At 51.5% G+C, this 20,116-nt stretch overlaps 1 protein-coding gene across 1 annotated transcript; it reads right to left on the bottom strand.

Moving 5' to 3' along the window:
- Positions 1–14,218: 14,218 nt before the first annotated feature.
- On the bottom strand, positions 14,219–19,458 carry LOC100897913 (AMMECR1-like protein). The gene is made up of 5 exons (XM_018638411.1): positions 19,210–19,458; positions 16,143–16,332; positions 15,720–15,945; positions 15,452–15,596; positions 14,219–15,335 (listed from the first exon to the last, which is right to left on the bottom strand). The coding sequence occupies exons 2-5, from the start codon at positions 16,304–16,306 to the stop codon at positions 15,220–15,222; spliced, it is 651 nt and encodes a 216-aa protein (XP_018493927.1). The 5' UTR covers positions 16,307–16,332; positions 19,210–19,458; the 3' UTR covers positions 14,219–15,219.
- Positions 19,459–20,116: the final 658 nt, after the last annotated feature.

Here is a 20,116-nt window from a genome sequence, read left to right on the forward strand (position 1 = left end):
CGGTCGTTCGAGAGTCTGGATTATTATGAGGAGCCATGATGGGACTCCGAGAAGGAGTCGGTTGTTGGAATAGGTTTTCATAACAAGATCGATGATTCCAAAATCGATTTTAGAGAAATAGACACGTGGGCAGAGCCGTTCCATAACCGAAGATATTCCGAACAATTCATTTTTCTAGAAAGAGCTCGAAAGCTGGCTCTGCGATTAAATTTCTCGTGACCTTTCGTTTAAACATCTTCTTTCCACCAATAGACCCAGCGAGTCACCGCGCAGCTTCCCGACGGGAAACTTTCTCCTTGCCCGATCTAAACGATCCCGGACTGCGAGCTCGAAATCATGAGGCAATCGTTCCCATGATCGTCTGAATCTGCTTCGGATCGGCTCGCGCTCTCGAACACAGGTTCCAAAACGCAAACATGCTTCGTTTTCAGCTTGTGCGGTACAACAGATCGCGTCTTGCGCAAAGCTTCTCCAGCGAGCGCCGCATCCCCGCGCACTCCGATCCGATGAACACTGTCCTCTCGGAGTGCACTGCCACGTCGGACTAGAGTCGTTTGATGGCAGAATTATGTCGACGACAATGTTAATTCAGGAATATTGGCGTCCTGCGGCGAGCCGACGGGCTCTCCTGGATTCGGGCGCTGGGTAGCAACACTCCGCGGTACGTCGGAAACCTATTCGCCTAATAGCCTCGGGAGATCCCTGAGACAGGAAGTGTTGATGTGTGGAGAAAAAATTGTGCCGCGATCCTCGATCAGACCGGTGATGACGATGCCGCCACCGACACGAGGACGACCGTGATCAATTACCGGTCCGGTGAGCTTCGGATCGCATCTTGAATTATCATCGATACGTCGCGCCGCGGGTCTCATCCAGGAGCCCGAGTGCACTCACCATATGGACCACCGGGGCGCATCCGCTTCCATGGTGGTCCGGGGACGGAGGTAGGACTTCGGCGCGTTCCCCCGCAAAGGAGACGATCGATGCAAGATCCGTTCTGGAGAGCGGGGGGATACTTCGACCCCCAGAACCAATGTTCAGTCTCGAGCAACGAATCGACTACCCGCGCGGATCAAAGGAACCTCTTTCCCTGTCCGAGGACGTCTGAAAACGGTGGAGTATTCCGCCCGGGCAATGACACTTACAACGAGTCAGGCAACACAAAATGCTCGTCCAGGGTCGAGGCGATGCTTACGGTGATCGACCTTGAACGTCTTCAACTATAAACATGGCCATTCAATTAGGTGAGACGTCGGCGCGGAAACAGAGCTGCCAATCGAGCAAGTAATTACCTAGATTCGCCTCTGGCGCTCTCATAGAGCATTCTTGCGCTTTGCTGGAATGGAAATCGGTCACTCGGCCGCCGCTGCTGCGGATCCGAGCGGGTTAGACGACTCCCGGCTCAAGTTCACGGCCTCGGAAGGACAAGCGGTATTAGGGCGACCGCCAACTCTTCACGTCTGGGATCATATGCGAAAATAGGCCCAATAGTTCTTAGTTCTTACAATCGAGTGAAAAATGACGCGTCATCTACACGCTCTGCTTGTGAAGTTCTGGCAAGGTCAGATAAATGTCTCGAATGAAGAAATCCTATCCTAAGTCGACGGGTATCGATCCCAGCGGGCTCATCGAGGCCATTCCGAATCACGGCCATTCCGCTCGATCCACGATCCGAACTTGATTGTCGGACAGCGGATCGCTGCTCATCGTCAGGTGGATGGCTTCCCTCTTTCGTTGTAAGCCGCCGCCCTTTCTCGATCCGTCGCGTGTGCGGAAAAAAGACTCTATTTGTTTGGGGATCATCGCTGCGTTGTTTGTAGAACGCGCAGCGTGACGGTGGCTGAAGATGATGGCGATAATTGTTTCGGATGAGTTAAAATCGTCGACAGACGCGACAGACACGACAGCCGCAGTGTCGATGATCGAGCGTGCCATGACGTTCGGATTGCTTGAACGGCGGGACGCGAATAGGGAGAATACACAGAGTAAGGCTACTCCGTTTTGTATGCAGAAGCACTCCGAGCGAGACCGATCCGCCTGGGAACTGCCCCGGCTCGCTCGCGCGCACGCTCGCACCGGCAACAGGCGAAAAAGAAGTTGTCTCAAATTAGTTCAAGAGTCCGGATGCCTCCGGTAGTCAAGAGATCGACGCTGCCCGATACCGAAATAGTTCTCGAAGTCGGCGAATATTCGAGAAAGCCACCAGACTCGCAGATGAAGAGACTTACGCCCGGAGGAACATCCGGTCTGGAACCCCGAATAGGACTCCTTCATTCCAAACCACCACATGGGAACCGAGAAATACCGCGCTGAGAAACACGGGAGCTTCGCTCGGCGAGATCGTTCTCGCTGACTCGCAAAATGCATCCTTGTATATGAACATTACAGCGATGCGATTTACGAACACTCCCCTCGTTTCTCGTTGTTATTCGTTATGCGATCCGTCGGTGCTGAGTTGAAAATGAATTCCCTCGTGTTTTGCTCTCTGTCCAGGAACCTGTGAACCTCGTCTTCGCGAGAGACGCTGCTCGCCCTTGTATTCGAGTGGAGCCCTTCGGTGATCTCGAAATATTCGAATACCTCTCCGGCGGAGTCTACTTGAGCTGCTGGCGCGGAATTTCCCGGTGAAAGGGATGACAATTTGTCGGAAGATCACTTATTGTGTATTCAGGCTTCTCCGGAGGCTTCCCACGCCTCTTTCGCATTTAGAGAAATCGTTTGTTTATCTTTTAGCTAGACGACGAGATCAGTCTGTTCGCACCCGAGTGCCGCAAGTTCAGCGCTTTTTCCCCAGCTGACATCTGAGCGAACTAGTGGTCTGAAGCGATCTCTGCACGCTCGATTGACATCCCAGCCTGCCATCAATCGATCTCTCTCCCGATATCGCGAATTTCTGTGTTACCCTTATATATTGGTTCGAGCCGGCCTTATCGTAGCACTACGTAGATCATTATTTGCATACGAAGAAGACCCATGACAAAGGGTCTCCCACAAACTCGGACCGATGTACTCCGTCGAATTTCTAATTACACTACTATCCGGTGAGTCCGATCCAATGCGGAGAAGTTCATGGAAAAATCGGAGATACCCCACAAAGTTGGACAGACTCTGAGAATTCATTTGCGACGTCTCCTCAGGCCGGGGAGAAAGTGAGCTGGCTTAACTCCTCGTCTCTCAGGAATTAGGAATGGAGCCCCGCAATTAATGCGGTAAACTTGTCGATGGATAACGAGCAGTGTCCGCTTTCCGAATCACGAGCACAATAATCGATCGGAAGCTCCTCCGAAACGTTCATCAAGATTAGCATATGAACCCATCCGCGGCAATTTTCGTATGCAACAAGCGGACTGGCAATAATCACACGGAACGGTTCCAACGGGGTGAACATTCTGTTTCACCACGGCGGCGCACGCACTGGCTGCTATGGGAGTTCCAACTCTGGATATAAGCCGGATTTTCAGCTGGGAAAATCACTCGAATCTGTATCGGACAGCTTCAACGTATATGTGCTTTCCGAGTTCATTCAGCGAAAAATGATCCCAACAGGAATTCGGGACGCCGGGTCTGCGGAACTCTCGGGGGAATGAAAGGCTTACTTCCATCGATGAATGCAAACATGAATCCTGTTCTCGAATCATCAATTTCGTTTCCATCCGATCCTCCCGTGGATCCGAAATTGATTCCCTCATCTCGTATCGTCACTCAAGAGCCTGTCTTCTCTCAGACACAATTTTTTTGCGGAGAGAGCCCGATAGAGTCGATCGAAAAACGATGCTGAACTTGAGTACGTATGTACACGTTCTCGATGGCTCGGCATCTCGCTCGATCTACGTCCCAAACCAGGAGTGGGAGTGAAGATCCGGAACATTGTGGATGGATAAGGGAGCACGGGTCTCCTGGATTCTCCCCGACTGGGCTGGAGAAGCTTCCGTTCTCTCGCGAGACCTCATCAATGCGAGATCCATCGAAAGTCATCGGAGATCCGAAACAGGTTTGTGGATCATCCCGATCCGTAGCTCTTGACGAGTCTGTCGCCGAAAATCGGGCGCAACTACACCTATCCGAGCTCAACTTCCTATTCCGGTACATCCATGTATCCCATCAGTTTTCGAGCTGGGGAAACAATAAGTACGTGAGAGATCGTGGCAGCGCCAGAAGTTCAAGTCGTCGATATGGCGTGATCAATGGCGCCTGAAGCCTCGTCGGTCTCGGTAACTCCCCCGCTCACTGAGCATCGGAATGCCGGTTCATGTACATATATGTAATATGACCCCAAATATATCCACAGCCCACGTAGCTGTCACTAAAGCTAGTTCCATAACAGCGAGCTGTAGAGCTGACATGAATAAACGCTCGAATGTACACCGGCACACATGCTATTACTTAAGCCGGGCTCCACGCCGAACAATGATGCTCCAGCTCGCGCGGAGACGTCTCTGACTCGGCACCTCACGGATGTTCCGATGCTGGCTGCTGTGCCTCGTTCCGGAACACAAGGCCATGTGGTGTCGGATGATACTTCATCGTCTCTAACGACGCGAGCCTCTCGAGAATCGCGATTTCACTAACGGGGCTCAAGGAGCCATCGAATTCGCAAACTCATCCCGCCACTGTCATCGTCTCCAAACAAGCGAACGATAGCTATACACTTACTTTTCTCGAGCCAGAGGTCGGTGGATCAGCTTGAAGACCAGTCAAGCAGCGCGAGAACAAGCACGAACGCTACGTCGACCGTTCGTTAAGCTCTGTTACACTTTGGATCCAGAGATGTAACTGTCGCCACCGCCGGTGAAGTCTCTGCCGTTCTAGTCGACTGCGTGGTCGACCGTCACTTCTAGGCGCAACCGAAGAACTATGAACTAGAGCCTAGGACCCGGCGAGGCAAGGCGAGCTGCCAGCCGGAGGAAACTCTCTAACTGAGTAAAAGAGGGAGGGTAAAACGGCGAAGGGTCGAGGTTCAACGCGAAGACAACGTGCTTCTCCACGTAGGCTTTCTGTTTGGAGTGTAGAAATCTTCGCAGTTCAACGTGCAGCAGCTTGAGCTACAACGCGATTAAAGATATACCCGTCTTGAAAACATACTTTCCACACCATCGGTTCGAGAGCAGGCGAGGGCCGAGCGGCTTTGCCGCGGCGAGCGCAAATGATTCAAAGCAATGCATCAGTGGACGCGACGATGCCAACTTGATGTACACCACCAATGGATGTTCTGGCGAATGAAACCACATTCACTCTAGGTCTGATTCGCGAACCCGTGCCTTTGGTTCCCCGCTAAGCGGCCGCCTGCGAGGTCGCCGAGGCCCAGGAACTGTCATCGAAAAGAGCCTCACTTGTTCGGCGGTATCTGTTGAGACGTGACGTGAGTAGTTCCGTAGGGTTTAAGTCGGAGACAAAGTGAGAGCTCCGACGAACAAAGAACAATGCACGGAGGGCCATCAGAATCCCCCGTCGTAACTGGGATCGCAGGAAACTCTCCGAACTCCGAGCAAAGAGTAGATACGATTTGGATCCAATCCAAATGATCCGAGGCCGTCGAATCGGCAATTCCTTCAGGACATAGCTCGGCCTGGGACCGATCGACGACGGCTCAATGACACGAGCGAAAAACAAGACGCTTTGATAACTTGTCGGATGGGTTGTTTTTCAGCTTCTAGGAGGAACAGGGTGCGTCGCAGTTCCGAAGAATGACTGCGAACTGAGGATGGAAACCCTTCCAACTTTTCGGCAAACTTCGAAACCCTTCTCGAAAGGAAACCTTGACCAGAGACCCCTCAAGGGAGGTACCGGCTTATGGGGATTGCATATGGGGGTGCCTAATCCAATAACTGAACAAAGAACACCGAAGCTAGGCTCCGGTCGGAACTCAGGCTACTGTAGACTCAACTTCGCTGCAGCAGCCAGTGGGCTCTCCGAACATTCCGGAACAAATCTCTCAGACTTCGATAACGAGGAGAAAACTCGCTCAGACTCCGGAAACAAACAGCGGATAGCATCGAACTTTTTTAGAGGACGTTCCGAAAGTAGGCTCACTCCGTCCACTTATTGTTGGATGGTGAGTGACGCGCCCCGGGGTTCAACTTCGCCCCCGTGGGCTCCATCCATGGGAGGACGCAAAATGCGCGAAATTGGAATTTTGGTAGGATACGGTCGCATATTGTAGCCCACCGATGTTTTGAGTTTGAAAATCGGGTGCTCGGGCGAGTGCTTGTGATTCGAGCCTCATCCTACGGCGACTCCCGTGGGGCGAGGTCCCGGGAGCTCGGCGGGGGTTCCCGTCGGAGGTTTCAGGTTGGAGTTCCCGTTAGAGGGTTAGGGTTGTTTCTCATTCCAGATCTCGCCCGCGTACCAGTCGACGGTGCGAAACGTCTCTCGAGCGAGCCGGGTCGAGATTTCTGGCTTCCCCAATCAGTTCTGGAGAACTTCTATTCCATATTCCCGTACCGGCGAGTCTTGCCGAGCAATTTAGTAAATGGTAGCGAACTTTGCGGTCAGCAACGGATTCGTTTTTTTATGAGGTCCGAATCTCTCTACAACGCCCACGTCTCAAACCCCGCCGTACCGCGCTCTGTACAATCTGATGAGAGCGGCCTGAAATCATCCATACCTTGAGGAGATTAACAGCTACCCGAGCGGAGCTCAACGTTCCGAATGTGGGATTGTCGACGAAAACACTTAAATTACTCTGGACCGCCGCCGGCATCGCCTTGATGTTTGTCCCGACGGGAGACAAAGAGCCAGAACCCCGATAGTGAGCTGAGACCCGCGTTGTTTCCGGAGAATAGGGGAGAGCGGCGCTCAGCTGCCAGAAGACAGGCGACTGCATCGAATACCTACACGTCAATTCGATTGCGCTCTGCGGTGAGCGCCGGATGCCCACGTCCTCGATGAACGGGGGTCGGTTAACTTCATTTACGACTGCATTTCTGTCATCGGAGCCAATTAATTCCCCGCTGCTCCTTGAACGAAAGTCGCCTCTCGACGCACATTGATGTGTCGTAGCTCATGATCCGATTATTCACTTAGAGCCCAACATGTTCCCATCGAGTTCCTCCGTCGCGCTGATACGAGTTGACGTTCGACAATCTCTCCTCGCTCGATCGTATGCAAATGAATGAATAGTACCGCAACCCTTCGTCTGATTAGTGATCTGCGATTAGCTGAGCCACGGACGTTTAGACACTCGAGCCGAAGGAGCCAAGAGACCGGACAGGGAGGCAGTGCGGGACCCGCGACGAGTCATCGAGAGTCATGTAGCCTAGCGACCGTGACAATATGAGGTCGTCGACCTGATCGTATGCCCTAGGGCATTCAATGAAAGTAAGAGCAAATACGGCCGGCGGAGGGAATCGAGCCAACGAGATCCAGTAAATCCTACCTGTTGCACAATTTCGACTTGGCTACGACCAAATGGAATAGATAGTCGCCCGCCGAACGATGGCTATCAACGTGGATGGACATAAACTCCGGGAGACGATATCTCTATTCCGCTGCCCTCAACACTTCCGTTTACTATTCCGTGGAGCCGCTGGCTCTAGCCATTCTCGGACTACATAGTACATGGTTTTTATAGGCTCAGTGCCAACGAGCTGTATAAGAACGAATCCACGGCGTCTCGATGTCACCTCTAACGAGGATGCCGTGCATTGAGCAGGACAGCGACTCTCCGGCAAAAGAGCAATTTCATCTCATACCAGTATGCATTCATCAATTTTCTGAGGACATTGAACTCGACATGCGAAGTCGCTCTGAAGCATGAGTTCCCCTTCGCAATGTCCTAGATCATGGTCGATCACGAACAACTCTTCTTCGAGTCTGCGGAGATTAGGAAGCTCCTTGGAAAGCTCGCCCAAAACTCGTAGTCGATTATTTCTCATTCGTCGTCAATCGAAAGCTCTGAGGCTGGAGAAGCCTCGAATAGAATATCTACCGAAGCGCTCCTTTGAATATTCGAGGAAGGTATTCGCCCTACGTACCGGTAATTGAAAGGCTCCTCTGTACTCGCCTACTCGGCGATTTTTCAAGTGAATCCGTACGAGAGCTCTCGTTGTCCCGAGACGACTCTCCGGAGTCCAGCTTCGTCTCGATCTTCAAATATAGACTCAGGAACTTTCTTGGCTCCGTGAAATTCCACTAGTAGACTTAATCGGCTCACAGTTCCCCCTCGGGGTCGGAACCAGCCCTCTTCGCGACGCCAGTTTCCACGTCACGATCGAGCAGTGGAACCGTAAACAATTCAACGCTCTCACAGAGTCCGAGATCAGGCGGCGGAAATGCTCGTACACAATTAGTTGGGTTCAGCCTGGTCGGAAAAAAATCTAGAGACTCCGCTTATAAACTCCCACGAGATGCAATATTCAAGCATTTGTTTGCATATGTCACTCCGGACTCCGGACCCTCACTCGGTACTCTGGAACTGAGGCAGCGTTTCCGAGTCCTTTTACGCACTTGACGGAGGCTTTCCACGTTGAAGACTTCATCACAGGGAAGCTTCCGTGGAAAGCAAGTGGTTCCCTTCTCAGCATCTGCTCGCTGAGCTCTGCGACGAAAATTCATGGGGAGAGGTTTTCGCAGCAATCCATGACTTTCGCGATCTCGAGGAAGATTGAAGAAATTGCATCCGTGCATAGCGAAGCAATCGAGGCACTAGATGAATAGATTGAAAAGTGAACAGAGAAATCCTCAGAACCCATCATCTCGATTTTCGCTAGCTACCGAGCTCAAGACGCTACGACGTTCTCGACACGACATACTCGATGCAGATTATCCCTGAATCTTGATTGTTTGGAGCGGAGCTTTCACTCACGGGATTTCCACGCAGTTGGTATCTTGGGAAGCGCTCGACGAGTCTCCCAAGCCGGCAGTGGAATCACAAGGATTGTCATCGGTGACGAGTTATGCACGACAATTGGGAAATCGAATTCAGCGACCGCGCATTGGGACTATGCTCAGTTTGGTTCCGACTCTGCTCGAACTCTACATTAGTTCTCTCAACAACTCCTCTCGAGGCCCGGTCGGCTTCTTGAAAACCGAATGTTAGGTATATCATGCTTCATGTCAGCTCGGCAGTTCTGGAATTCGCTCCCGACGTGAGGAGAAGCTGAGCTCCTTCCTGAGGATCTCATGTTTATAACTTATCACCGACTCTGATGATATTCCTCCTGACTGGAGTACCACAAGGAAGGTCTGAATGTGAGTCCCGACTCCCGACCCATCACAGCATCTCGGGGTCGGCAACCCTCACCCTCCAGCGTCGACCCTCCAGCACTTGCGAAGTCAAGAATGAAGGACATCGATGCAAAGAGCGATTCCGAAGTTCATCATCGAGATTGCGAATTCCATAATCTCCAGCAAAGATGAATTGTCGGAGAATTAACTCGTTTCACGGAGTTAAGGGGCTCGAGGGGCCCGGAAATTTTTTTTCCCGAGCACCACGAAAGCCCCATCGATTGCGGTCATTTCGGGTGAAACCGTCTCAGTAGATGATAAATGGTGGTTCGAGAACAGGGCGCGTGGCGTTAAACATCACATTCGAACAACGACGTCTTCGCTCGCGCCATCAAGAATCAAACCCTCTAGATGGAACAACGAGCCTCGCTGCTCATCAGCCTTCGAGCACGAGAGACTGCGGGAGGAACTCAAAGCCGCGAGCGCCGAGTCGGTCAGTGAGATGTGGATTGATTTTCGATTGATGTCAGGCACCGCAAGGCTTCGATGGCCACGACTGCGACGCGTGGTAAGCGGTGGATCCCTAAGCCTTCAGTGGTACAGGCGAGGCGCTCGCCGGAGGCCAATACGGAAGCGATTTACCCGGTTACTGACTCGAGTCCACGGTGACCCTCGCCGTTGACTACAACCCTGCCCCCGGCCACGCCCGCGAAGTCGACCGAAGACTCGAGCTGGCGATAATAGACCGAGGAGGTTATGCCGCAAGACGCCACGACAGGGATCATTCGTCGTCGACGTCACCGAGCATCGAAGTTCAACATGGAGCCGAGTAGGATTATCTCCCAAATTTTCGAGCCGAGGGAGAGTGACGCGATTCGGAAACTTAGTGTGGTCAGCAGGGTGGAATCACTTCTCTCCGATCGGTTCGCCAATGGTCTGACAGTGAATTCGCTCTGACAGCTGGTCACAGTCGCCAAGGATAGCTACAATTTCTGAGCTTATTCTGAGCCTGCCTCAAATCCCGTCGTCGCCAGAACGGACGGCGCCGGACGTCCCTCGAAGATCTCATATCCACAGCGAGCTTTACGCAAGGGTAGCTCGGCTCTCGCGCTAAGCTTCTCGGACACGTCAGTCAATTCGCCTGATCGAGCGATAGATCAAAGAACCGTTAGCTCGCTGCCCCGTTGGTCCCAGCACTTGAAGACGACGTCAAAGACGATTTTCTGGTTGAGGTAGTGGGCACAATGCCTCACCCATATGCAACAGTCGCTATTCACGTTGTGAGGCATGGAGTAAACCATGAATATCAATGGTATCGCTCATGCCAGCTGACGGTAGAATGTTCGGCAAACCAAGCGGGAGGAACGCGCGCTCAGGTCCCCGACAGGGAAAGATGTTTCTCCCGAGCCAGACCGTGCTCGATTAGTTCACTTAGAGATGCGACCAACGGAAGATGGAGCGTTCGGCGAGACGAATAACAAAAGACGTAACAAACGATTACCTGACATAACTAAGCGAGCGGGGTAACGAGTAACAAGATTGCTCAGACAAAATGAAAAGCAACTAAATTTTCGTAATCACGAAGTCGTCTCTTTTACAGGCTCTGCAGCGACTCTTCTGTCCGGGTCGCTCGCGTGACGGCTGAAGCGTCCCCCACATGGCACCTCTCGCTCGCTCTCGCTTGAACTTCCGCAATGAGTCTTTTGTGTATTCCTACATATTCCACAGAGATTGCATGACTCGCTCAGCATATTCGTGCTGAGGGAAATCCCTGATCGAATCTTTCGGTTTTTATCCCTTCGGCGTGATTCGACGTGAAGCAGAATAATACTCGCGGACGCTGGTATCGCGATCTGCTCAGTTTCCCGCTACGATGCATCAGAACAAGAACTGCTCGTGCAGGAGTCTCTTTGCGATGTCTACGAGTGGCACGTTATTCCCGGGCGATGATTCTATTTACTAATGTAACGAACACAGGGTCGATACGCGTGACAAAGTGCATGCACTCATTGGCCATCTGTAAGCGACACTCGTTCTTCTCGTCAATGCTATCATATTATACTTGAACCGGGGCTTACCGACGCAGAATACAATCCCAGAACCACGATAACACTGACGGTCTCCTTACGGCTCACAGGCTAGCCCGTGAGAAATCCAAGCGAACGGGGTGTATGAGACTGAAGAATTGCGGTCGCTTTCGCAGGTTCGGTCCGAAGCGGTCCGCGCACCTTCACCCACCAGCACACGATGCAGTCAGCTGTTTCGAAGAACGTCTGAGCTGAAGTCCACGACAGCCTTGATTTCAATGTCTTACCCGTTCTGCGCGACTGTTTTTAGCTACTGCTGCCGCTGCCGCTTTTCGGAGCTGTGAACGGGGCTAATATCATTTCGAAATATGACGACAACATAACTGTTGTAAATGCGCTCACCGCTGTTCTCCAGGGGAGATCACAATGCGTAAGATGCGGCCGGTGCGCTATTCCACCGCGAGAACGCCTGGCTCCAGCGAGTCGCATCCAACGAACGGGAATCACCTTTGTTTCATCTTCGTAAGCTGGAAGGGGAACCCTATGACAACAGAAACGAAGAAAGGAGGAACTACTGGCTCTGTTCAATAGAAACCCTAGAACTTCTGTTTCTATACAGACGGTCGTCGTACGGCGAGACTTCAGAGTGAACCCCTTTCCTCTCTATCTTTTCATTTGTCTGCATCCAATGATATTACCAGAAGTCTAGTCTAGCAGGCTCAATCCGATTTATTATCCGGGGAATCTTCAATGCCACGCAGAAGAAGAAGGAAATGAAGGAGTCCTGCCATTCAGACCGGATACGAGAAAATTATCGGGAGACTTCCCCTCGGATTGAACGATTCCGGACACTGAAAGCTATCCGTAGGCTTCCATGAAAATTTCGGGAAAGAAACCCGTAAAGTGAGAAGATACTCGCTGCCTATATCCGTGACCGTTTTGTTAAGTGATATCACCTCCCGTTTTTGGATCACCTTCACCATCGCGACGTCGGCCCGGACGGTCACTTCGTCCCGAGGTCTCCCGTCGTTCCGCGGAGCTCGATTTTCCCCAATGGACAGGCTTTTCCTCGCGGCTGATGACAGTAAATTCAACTCTCGATGAGCTCTGGGACCGGCGTCATCATCTCGCGATTCGCACGCCAGGGGCTTACGAGTCGGTGCTTCGAAAATTATCGGTCCGGTTGGCTCACTCCTAAGCTTTGGCTCTCCCCTGGTGGAGGAAGGACTGCGTGTACACAGAGGCGTCGTCGTACCCATGAAAGAAAAAAATCATAGAGACTGAGGAATTCTCCATGGCGATTGCAGATTCCACTGGGTCCGCGACTTTCGAAATTTTCATGGACTTCCGCGAATTTCGTCATTTTTACTGTTGATAAGTCATTCGTTTCATGTTTCTCGGTGGCTCACAGAATAAACGAAACATTTGATCCGGGCGTTGACTTCTTGGAAAGCCATCGCAATCGAATTTGCTCTGGATTTCTACGGGGGTCGGCGTGATCTCCCACATTCACAAGTCTGGCAACAGCCCAAAGTCTATTTTCCTCTCTCGCTTCTGAGAGGAGAGCCGGAGCAAACTCTTCGTCTAGGGATGCACCTGTAGAGTTGCAGGAAGCCCCCCCTCCTTCCCTCCCCGCCGTGATTCTGCGCGAAGTAGGCGATACCTCGAAGTGACGAGCAAATCCTGCTCCCATTCCGCCGTGGCGTCTTCCCAGACTTCCGATGCTGCTTGCTCCTGATCAGTCCCGTGTCGGCGGATCGAATGTTATTGTCCATATGAAAGGCACGAGCAGAACTGCTCCTGGTCTCAGCGCGACACACTGAGTGGGGAGTTGCATGAGCTGTATTGGATAAGCCGGTTCATCTTCGCGCTCATACTTCGCGCGACCAAGTCGATCGCGAATGGCTTCTCGAGGAGTCGAGGGAACCATGGATGAAATCCAGATGTAATCATCGACGGCGATCAACATACGAAATTGGCCTTCGTGTGGTACGGGAAGAGATGCGATCGAACGAGTCGTCCGAACGGAAAAGCCGGCTGCGATTTCGTCGACTGGCGGGCAGTTGAAGGAAGAATTCTTCAGATGAAAAACATCTGGTATTTTTTCGGGACTAGTATTCTATGGACTGCGGTGTACGGATTTTCCGTCCCCTCTTCCCGCGAGGACGATGTTCTCCCGCGCGCCCCGATGACTGGGTGCTTGTCGCGAAACAATGATCCGCCGAAAGCCCATGCGTGGGAGGAAATAATTCGACAAACTGTTTGGCGTTTCGGAATGTGGAGTCCGGGGGTCGATTCCCCGAGAATCCACGCGATAAGCCGACTGAGCGCGGCTCATGTCGAGGTATCCTTCGACCAGTGGCGGATTCTTCCAAGTGATTTTTTGTGAATGGTCTCTATTGGATCCATATGGTCGTCAGTTGAAACACAAGGACTCAGGAAACCAAGAGAGGAGGCTGGTATTCCTCCGCGGAGTGATTCCAACGAGCTCCGTGTATTGCATGGTCGCAGTGACTGAAAACTTTGAAACCGCCTTGGACGCAAAAAAATAATGATAGTCCTGTGACGCGGCGTGTACTCCTCGTCGAGTCTCCGTCATCTTGAAAGGAGACATCTTCGGAAGCCAACTTCTCCACAAGGCGCGGCTATCAAAACTTGGAGTTTGGAGCTCCATGGGACGAATCTCAGATTCGGATTTCTCTCAACTTGAGCGGATTTCGCATTCAGAAAGTTTCAAGTTGTCCGTGTAAACTGACCTTCGCCATCGCTCCGTCGTGTTTTTCCCGAGAACGGAGAGTTTTCTCGGTGGGCTTGACCAGCGCACGTCTCCAAATACCGAAACCTTTGACTCTTGGACCTTATTATTCTGAATGAAAAGCGTCGCGACTCCCGGGAGCCAAATGGCCGCTCCCTGAAAGCAGAAACTATCATCGAAGTTGCATCAGGAGAGATCTTTTTCGGGAACGATTGTGGAAATCAATCGATCTAATTTACGACACCTCTGGGAGACAAATTTATTCATGTGAGAACTATCGATCTAATTTATTGAGAGTTTGAGTCTAAATTCTTCCGAACGTCTCCCTGCCTCTCGACGATTCTCGCTTACTTCCGCAAGAAAGAAACATTCATCATCATTTATCATGATAGCGCTTATTCGTAATCAGTAATCAGCTATAACATGTAGGGATTATCAGTATTCACCAAGCAATGTTGCTTGCAACGATGTTGCTCCCATCCTGGGAATATGCTCTCTCGACCCACACACCGTCGAATCAATCAATCGTTAAGCATTGCCCCACAAATCGGGTCGAGGGTACCTCCGAACGGCCGATATTGTCTCCTCGCGGATTTCCCGCTTCGTAAGCTTGAACATTCTCCACCAAACACTCCGGGACTCTCTCTTGTTCCCTCATTTCCTACGCTTAATCTTAATACACACCGATCGAGCATCCCGAATTCAGAAATTAAATCATTAATTCAATATATTCCCGCATTATGTAGAGAAACATCAGCAGATTTGTGAACATTATCTTCCAGAAGAGTTCAAGCAGTCAACTTCATTCTGCACCGAGACGCAAGCGAGCTGGATAGAAATAGAACTTGACGGGCGAGGTCGAGTAGAAATCGAATTGTCTTCCGACGAGCTCGGTCTGATCGTGGGGACTTTAATGATAGTAGCTGAGGCGCGGAATGCAAATCGACATTCCTGACGGAGCTAGTGCAGAATAGGAATAGTTTGCCATTTATTGTTTTCGCCGTCGTTTCCGTAATCGAGTCTCATTCGAGCGCTGCGCTCGGCGACGCACACCTAATTATATCTTTGAGAAGCGACACTCAGGGGCTGTCACCCCATCGAGCACATACTGGGGAGAAATCTATATTGATCCGGCTTCATGAGGCAACGCCAGGAGAAATGAGATAAACGTCAGGAAGCTTCAAATGTCGTATACGAAGTGCTCGATGGAATTTCTCGACCGTTTTGTGCTTGGTCGACTGGACAGCCCTTCCTCACATCAAAAAAGGGTGCCTAGCCACAGTGGATGGCTTCGATATGCTCCCGATACTCCTGCCAGGAAGCATGCACTTTCTCAGATTGATAACGGACGACCTTGATGGATTTCCGCACATCCGAACTGATGTTGCCTGAAATCGAGTTTCCCGATTAGAGATCGCAGTGAGGAAGCCCGATCATCACCGATTCTGATTCAACCCAACGGATATTTGACGAGTCTTGGGTCCGAATCCCCTTCCTTACTCACCGCGGAATCCTCCTTTTCGTAGAAGAGCATCGATTGTTTGAACGTGGTCCCAATCTAGCTCTGCAGCTACTTCGGGCAGGAAAGTCGCACTCCGATGACAACCCTTCTCAGTTTCGAACTCGATGCGTACTCCATGAGTGCCGATCTGTGAGGGAAAGATATTAGGAAACAACGCTTCGCCCCGTTCGTGTTGATCCCTCAAAAGCAGTCAGGTGATTCGAAAGAACTCCCCAGTCGGAAATGTCGAAGTTTCTGTCGTGATAGTTACCTCCCAATCGAGATAATCCTTGGCGTCCTCGAAATTCGTGAGGAGGGACACAGCACAAGTGAGACGGGGCAGTTCGTCCTTACTAATGGGTTCGAACCTCGAATCCTTTAATGCACTCGTGAGCGCGTAATCTTTCAAACCATTGTGCAATTTCGTCGGAATGAAAGTTCCTATGCAGCCTCGTAAGCGCTTTTCGAGACCCACTTTCCACGTAACGAACAGCGGACTGGAAAATGTGAAGCAGGGTGAATGTCCAATCTTCGGAGCGTTTCGTCCTTGTCGCTGAAGCGCTGCCGTCGCGCCCGAAAAGCGATCGTGAGAGATAGGTACTCTTAGTGAGCCACTCCGCTTTGGGGAACTGAGTTTTCCCTCTTCCCCAGCAAAAGAGAGGGGGTCACAATATTGATAGTCGAATGCACTCACTAGCTCTCGTTGGTGAACTTAGGCTCAGACGGGGACTCCATGTGATGGAGATTATTGTACAGGACATCGAAACAATAGAAACACATCTCTTTCCTGGCGACGCGCGATGGTTCTAGGTTTCCATTCGCCAGTTTGGCTTTCTTGGCCGATTTTGGCGAATCCATGACCTTCTTCAGGTGGTGAAAAAATCCTGGAATAGAGAACATCGAGCTTGTAAAGATCTGAATTCGAGAGGAGCCTGAATGCGCCGCTCTGAGGGGAAGTCACGCATTCGGAATGACGATTGATCCCGGGGGACAAAGAAAACCTTCTTGGCGTTTGGCCTCGGCACAGAATCTGGAGCTTCACCGAATGCTTATGTTCGGACTCCTTCGGAAATATCCGATCCGATGGCAGCTCCTTGTAAATCGACTCAGAGTGAATAAAATCGTCGACGAAGAAATATCCTGCACTCTGGAGTGTCTTGGCAGATGCTCGGAATGCTATTGGATAGACAACACCCAGAAACACGGAGGATTGCGACAATGATCTATTTATATTGTGAAGTCCGTTTCCCCCCAGAGAGAGAGGGCGGTGAAACTCCGATACTTGGATAGAGATGTGTATCCTCTGGAGGAGCTTGATTCGCGCTCGTCGATGCTCGGTTATTCGACGCTCGAAACGTCCCAGGACAAAGTCGAAGGTGTGGAAACGCAGGTAAGGGCTCGTGGCTGTGGACGGCGGTACATGACGATTCGGCGCGGACGATTCGGCGCGAGACGATTCGGCGCGAGACGATTCGGCGCGAGACGATTCGGCGCAAAGGATGATTCGGCGCGAGACGATTCGGCGCAAAGGATGATTCGGCGCAAAGGATGATTCGGCGCAAAAGATGATTCGGCGCAAAGGATGATTCGGCGATAATCAATGAGAAAGGAAAACACAGGGATCCCAGGTCAAGTCATCTCACGTAATTTTATCATGTTTCTCACAAGCAAGGAAGGTTCTCAAACCGATAGAGAACTGGGAAGAAGGGAGGATGGTTTCCAGTGAGACTCCCGTGAGGATTAATTAACCGGTCGAACGGAAAGAAATTACGCGAAGGATTGACTTACGGCCACGGCCTCCTCAGAGTTCTTGTCTGCGATTTCTGGCGGAAACACTGATACGCAGTTGCGATGTCGAAAAGACTGATCAGAGGCATCCCAGCACTCAAAGCTAATGTATTCAGAAACGGGACCTGCAAGCATCAGGTGCACACGTGGAACCAAAATGTTACCGATGTTCCTCACTTCACTGCGCACAACATTAGGATTTGCGAGGTTTGCAGCGAAAAGTAGACCGTGAAATTCGACTTCACTCTGACGATTCCGTCGCTAAACCATCGTTAATTTTTCTCAACCGTGATATGCTTCCTCTTCGATCGCTAAGCGACCGGATCCTTTCTATCCAGCGCTCCGGATCTACCTTTGCGCCGAATCATCTTCCGCGCCGAACCATCCGTTGCGCCGAATTGTCCGGCGCCGAATCATCCTTTGCGCCGAATCGTCTCGCGCCGAATCGTCCTGCGCCGAATCGTCTCGCGCCGAATCGTCCGCGCCGAATCGTCCTGTTCCGGTGGACGGAGGCAAATTCACCACGGGCGTAATGAATGTTTTCTCTCCGGTGCCGAACGAGCTCGCTGTCGAGAAACGAATTCGACAGCTATACTCGGAGTTCCCCCGATGGCAATAGTCCTTGAACAAAGGTCAGCGGCGGGGCAAGCACAATCACTTCTCGATTCTCAAGGCACTTCGTGTAAAAGTGATGCTGTTGAAACGACGAGCGCTCGTCGATGATCGCCGAACCTTCCTCGAACTAGGTTCGCGCTTACGTTGCCTTGTCAGGTCGTTTCCCTGCTCCGCGTTCGCGTCATTTTCGGAAGAAAGAACGGAATTTCGGCGGGGGAAACTCAGGTCCGCGGATGACGGCTAGGCATTCCTTTATTACTTCCCCTCTGAGCCGTCGTCCTCCGAAGCCAATCGCCAGAACTCCCCGAGTCTTTCCAGAGGTCCAACGACTCTCGGAACATGCAAACGACTCGACCTACGCGAAACCTCTGAAGTGCTTCGTGCTCCGCGAGTCCCGGAGTCGAATCACCAGAGGACGTTTAATCGGGCTTTGGCCTTCGTCCGGTACGAGTTCGTTGCTCTTGCAGAGTAGATGAACGCGGACAACGGCATCGCTGATCGGGACCTAGCTCTCCCGGCTTCGAGAGCAAGTGCATGAGTCGATCGGCGACTTGGGATATGACAGACGATCGCGGTTTCTTGCAAAGTCATGGAGAGATCGTCACAATGAGTCTTATCCCACTTCCCTGATCTCGAGTTCCCCCTCCCGACCTACCTCAAGTGGAGTCTCTCGCTGAGCAATACGCATGGGGGTCTAGTCATTATATAGTAATGATGATGATATCAGTTATAACAATCATATAATAGGTACATGAATTATCATTATGAATATTATTATATTGGATCTTCGTGTCGATTGTCCATGGAAGATATCAATTTCAAACGGCTTGAACCGGCTGCGTTCGCACTCATCGAACGCGAAAAACTGTCCTGGCAAAGGACTACGGCTCCACCGCGCCTTTCCCCGCACCGAAGCGGGCTCTTCTTTTGATTTGAGATACACGTCATGAGGGAGCCCACTCATCGTCAGCTATCTGAAGGAGAAGCCGATCATCGGCGCGGGAGCTGCTCGCGCATGCACGGCGAATTTTCCGAATGACCCGCAGCATACACAGCAAATGTTCGAGGATTCGAAACCGCGACCTTCGCATTCGCGAAATCCGCAGCAGTTCACCGTAGGCGAGGCAATAGAAGATGCAGAAAACGCTTCTGAGCCGAACTAGGTAATGTCTGCATGGGAAATACGGGAAAAGCAAAACTAGGCAGAACTATCGCATGGCCCTAAATCCTTCAGCTCTAGTTATGAGAAAGAATTTTCCTACTCTTCGATTGAAAAACACCGACTACGTTCAGAGAATAGAAATTGAGGAGCTGGAACGTACTTCAAATTTCACACGTAGGTAGAAGAAGCCACTCACGATATGTCGCTCACTGTTCCTGGGAAGGCTTGTGTCGTCAAGCGGATACGACTCTTCTCATGAATAACTGCGTTCCAAAAAGTTCGTCGTATTCCAAGATCAGCGACAGCGTTGCCGCCGAAGAGTGATTCAGAACCAAGGCTCTCGAGAGAGTTACCAGAAATCATATGAGAGTTCCCGCATCGTTGTTCGTTTCTCCGCCCATCTAATCTCCCCTGACCAGCTGAGGTCGGAAAGAGAAGAAAGAGTCCAGGACCGTATCGGGGAGTATGACGCCACTCATAAATCCCCGAAGACATCGAGCTAGGCTGCTCTGTCCCTCGGAATCGACCCGCGTCTGGGTCTCCATTCGATCCTAGCGAAGAACCGAGCCCCTGGCGGAGCTGGAATCCGATCCGAATCGGCTCCGCGAGCGGCCGAGAATCTCCAGCGGAGAATTTGGTTTATAGGAGCTCGGCTGGAAGTTCCAAGGGGCTCTTGACTGCGGAGGAACGCTTCTGGAAGTGTTGGATCTTGAGCGCATCTTTGCGCTCAGCTTCGAACACTGCCGTACTCAGTTGAACGTGCACTCACCCCTGGGTGCCGAAATGACTGCGGCTGATTGGGGACCGTTCCCTGGGAAACAGGCGAAAACGTCAATCTTCCTCACACAGCCGAGCTGGTTTCAAACGGAGGCCCCTGAGCCCAAGCTACGAACAGCTGAAGGAAGTGACGTCATGAGCAGAGCAAAGGTCCAACGACTTTCATAGAAGCCTCGGGAGAGGCCGCATAGAAGGATGGCGCGATTACAGGCGCGAAGAGTTTTCGCGGGAAATTCATGCACTGCACATGGGAATGGGAGACCAGGAAGAGCGAATAATGAGTCTCGGTAGCTTGTGGAGTTCTCAGTAAGTTGTTCGCGAATTCA

Source organism: Galendromus occidentalis, unplaced genomic scaffold, assembly GCF_000255335.2.
Source record: "Galendromus occidentalis unplaced genomic scaffold, Mocc_1.1 scf7180000076951, whole genome shotgun sequence".
Taxonomy (NCBI): Eukaryota; Metazoa; Arthropoda; class Arachnida; order Mesostigmata; family Phytoseiidae; genus Galendromus; species Galendromus occidentalis.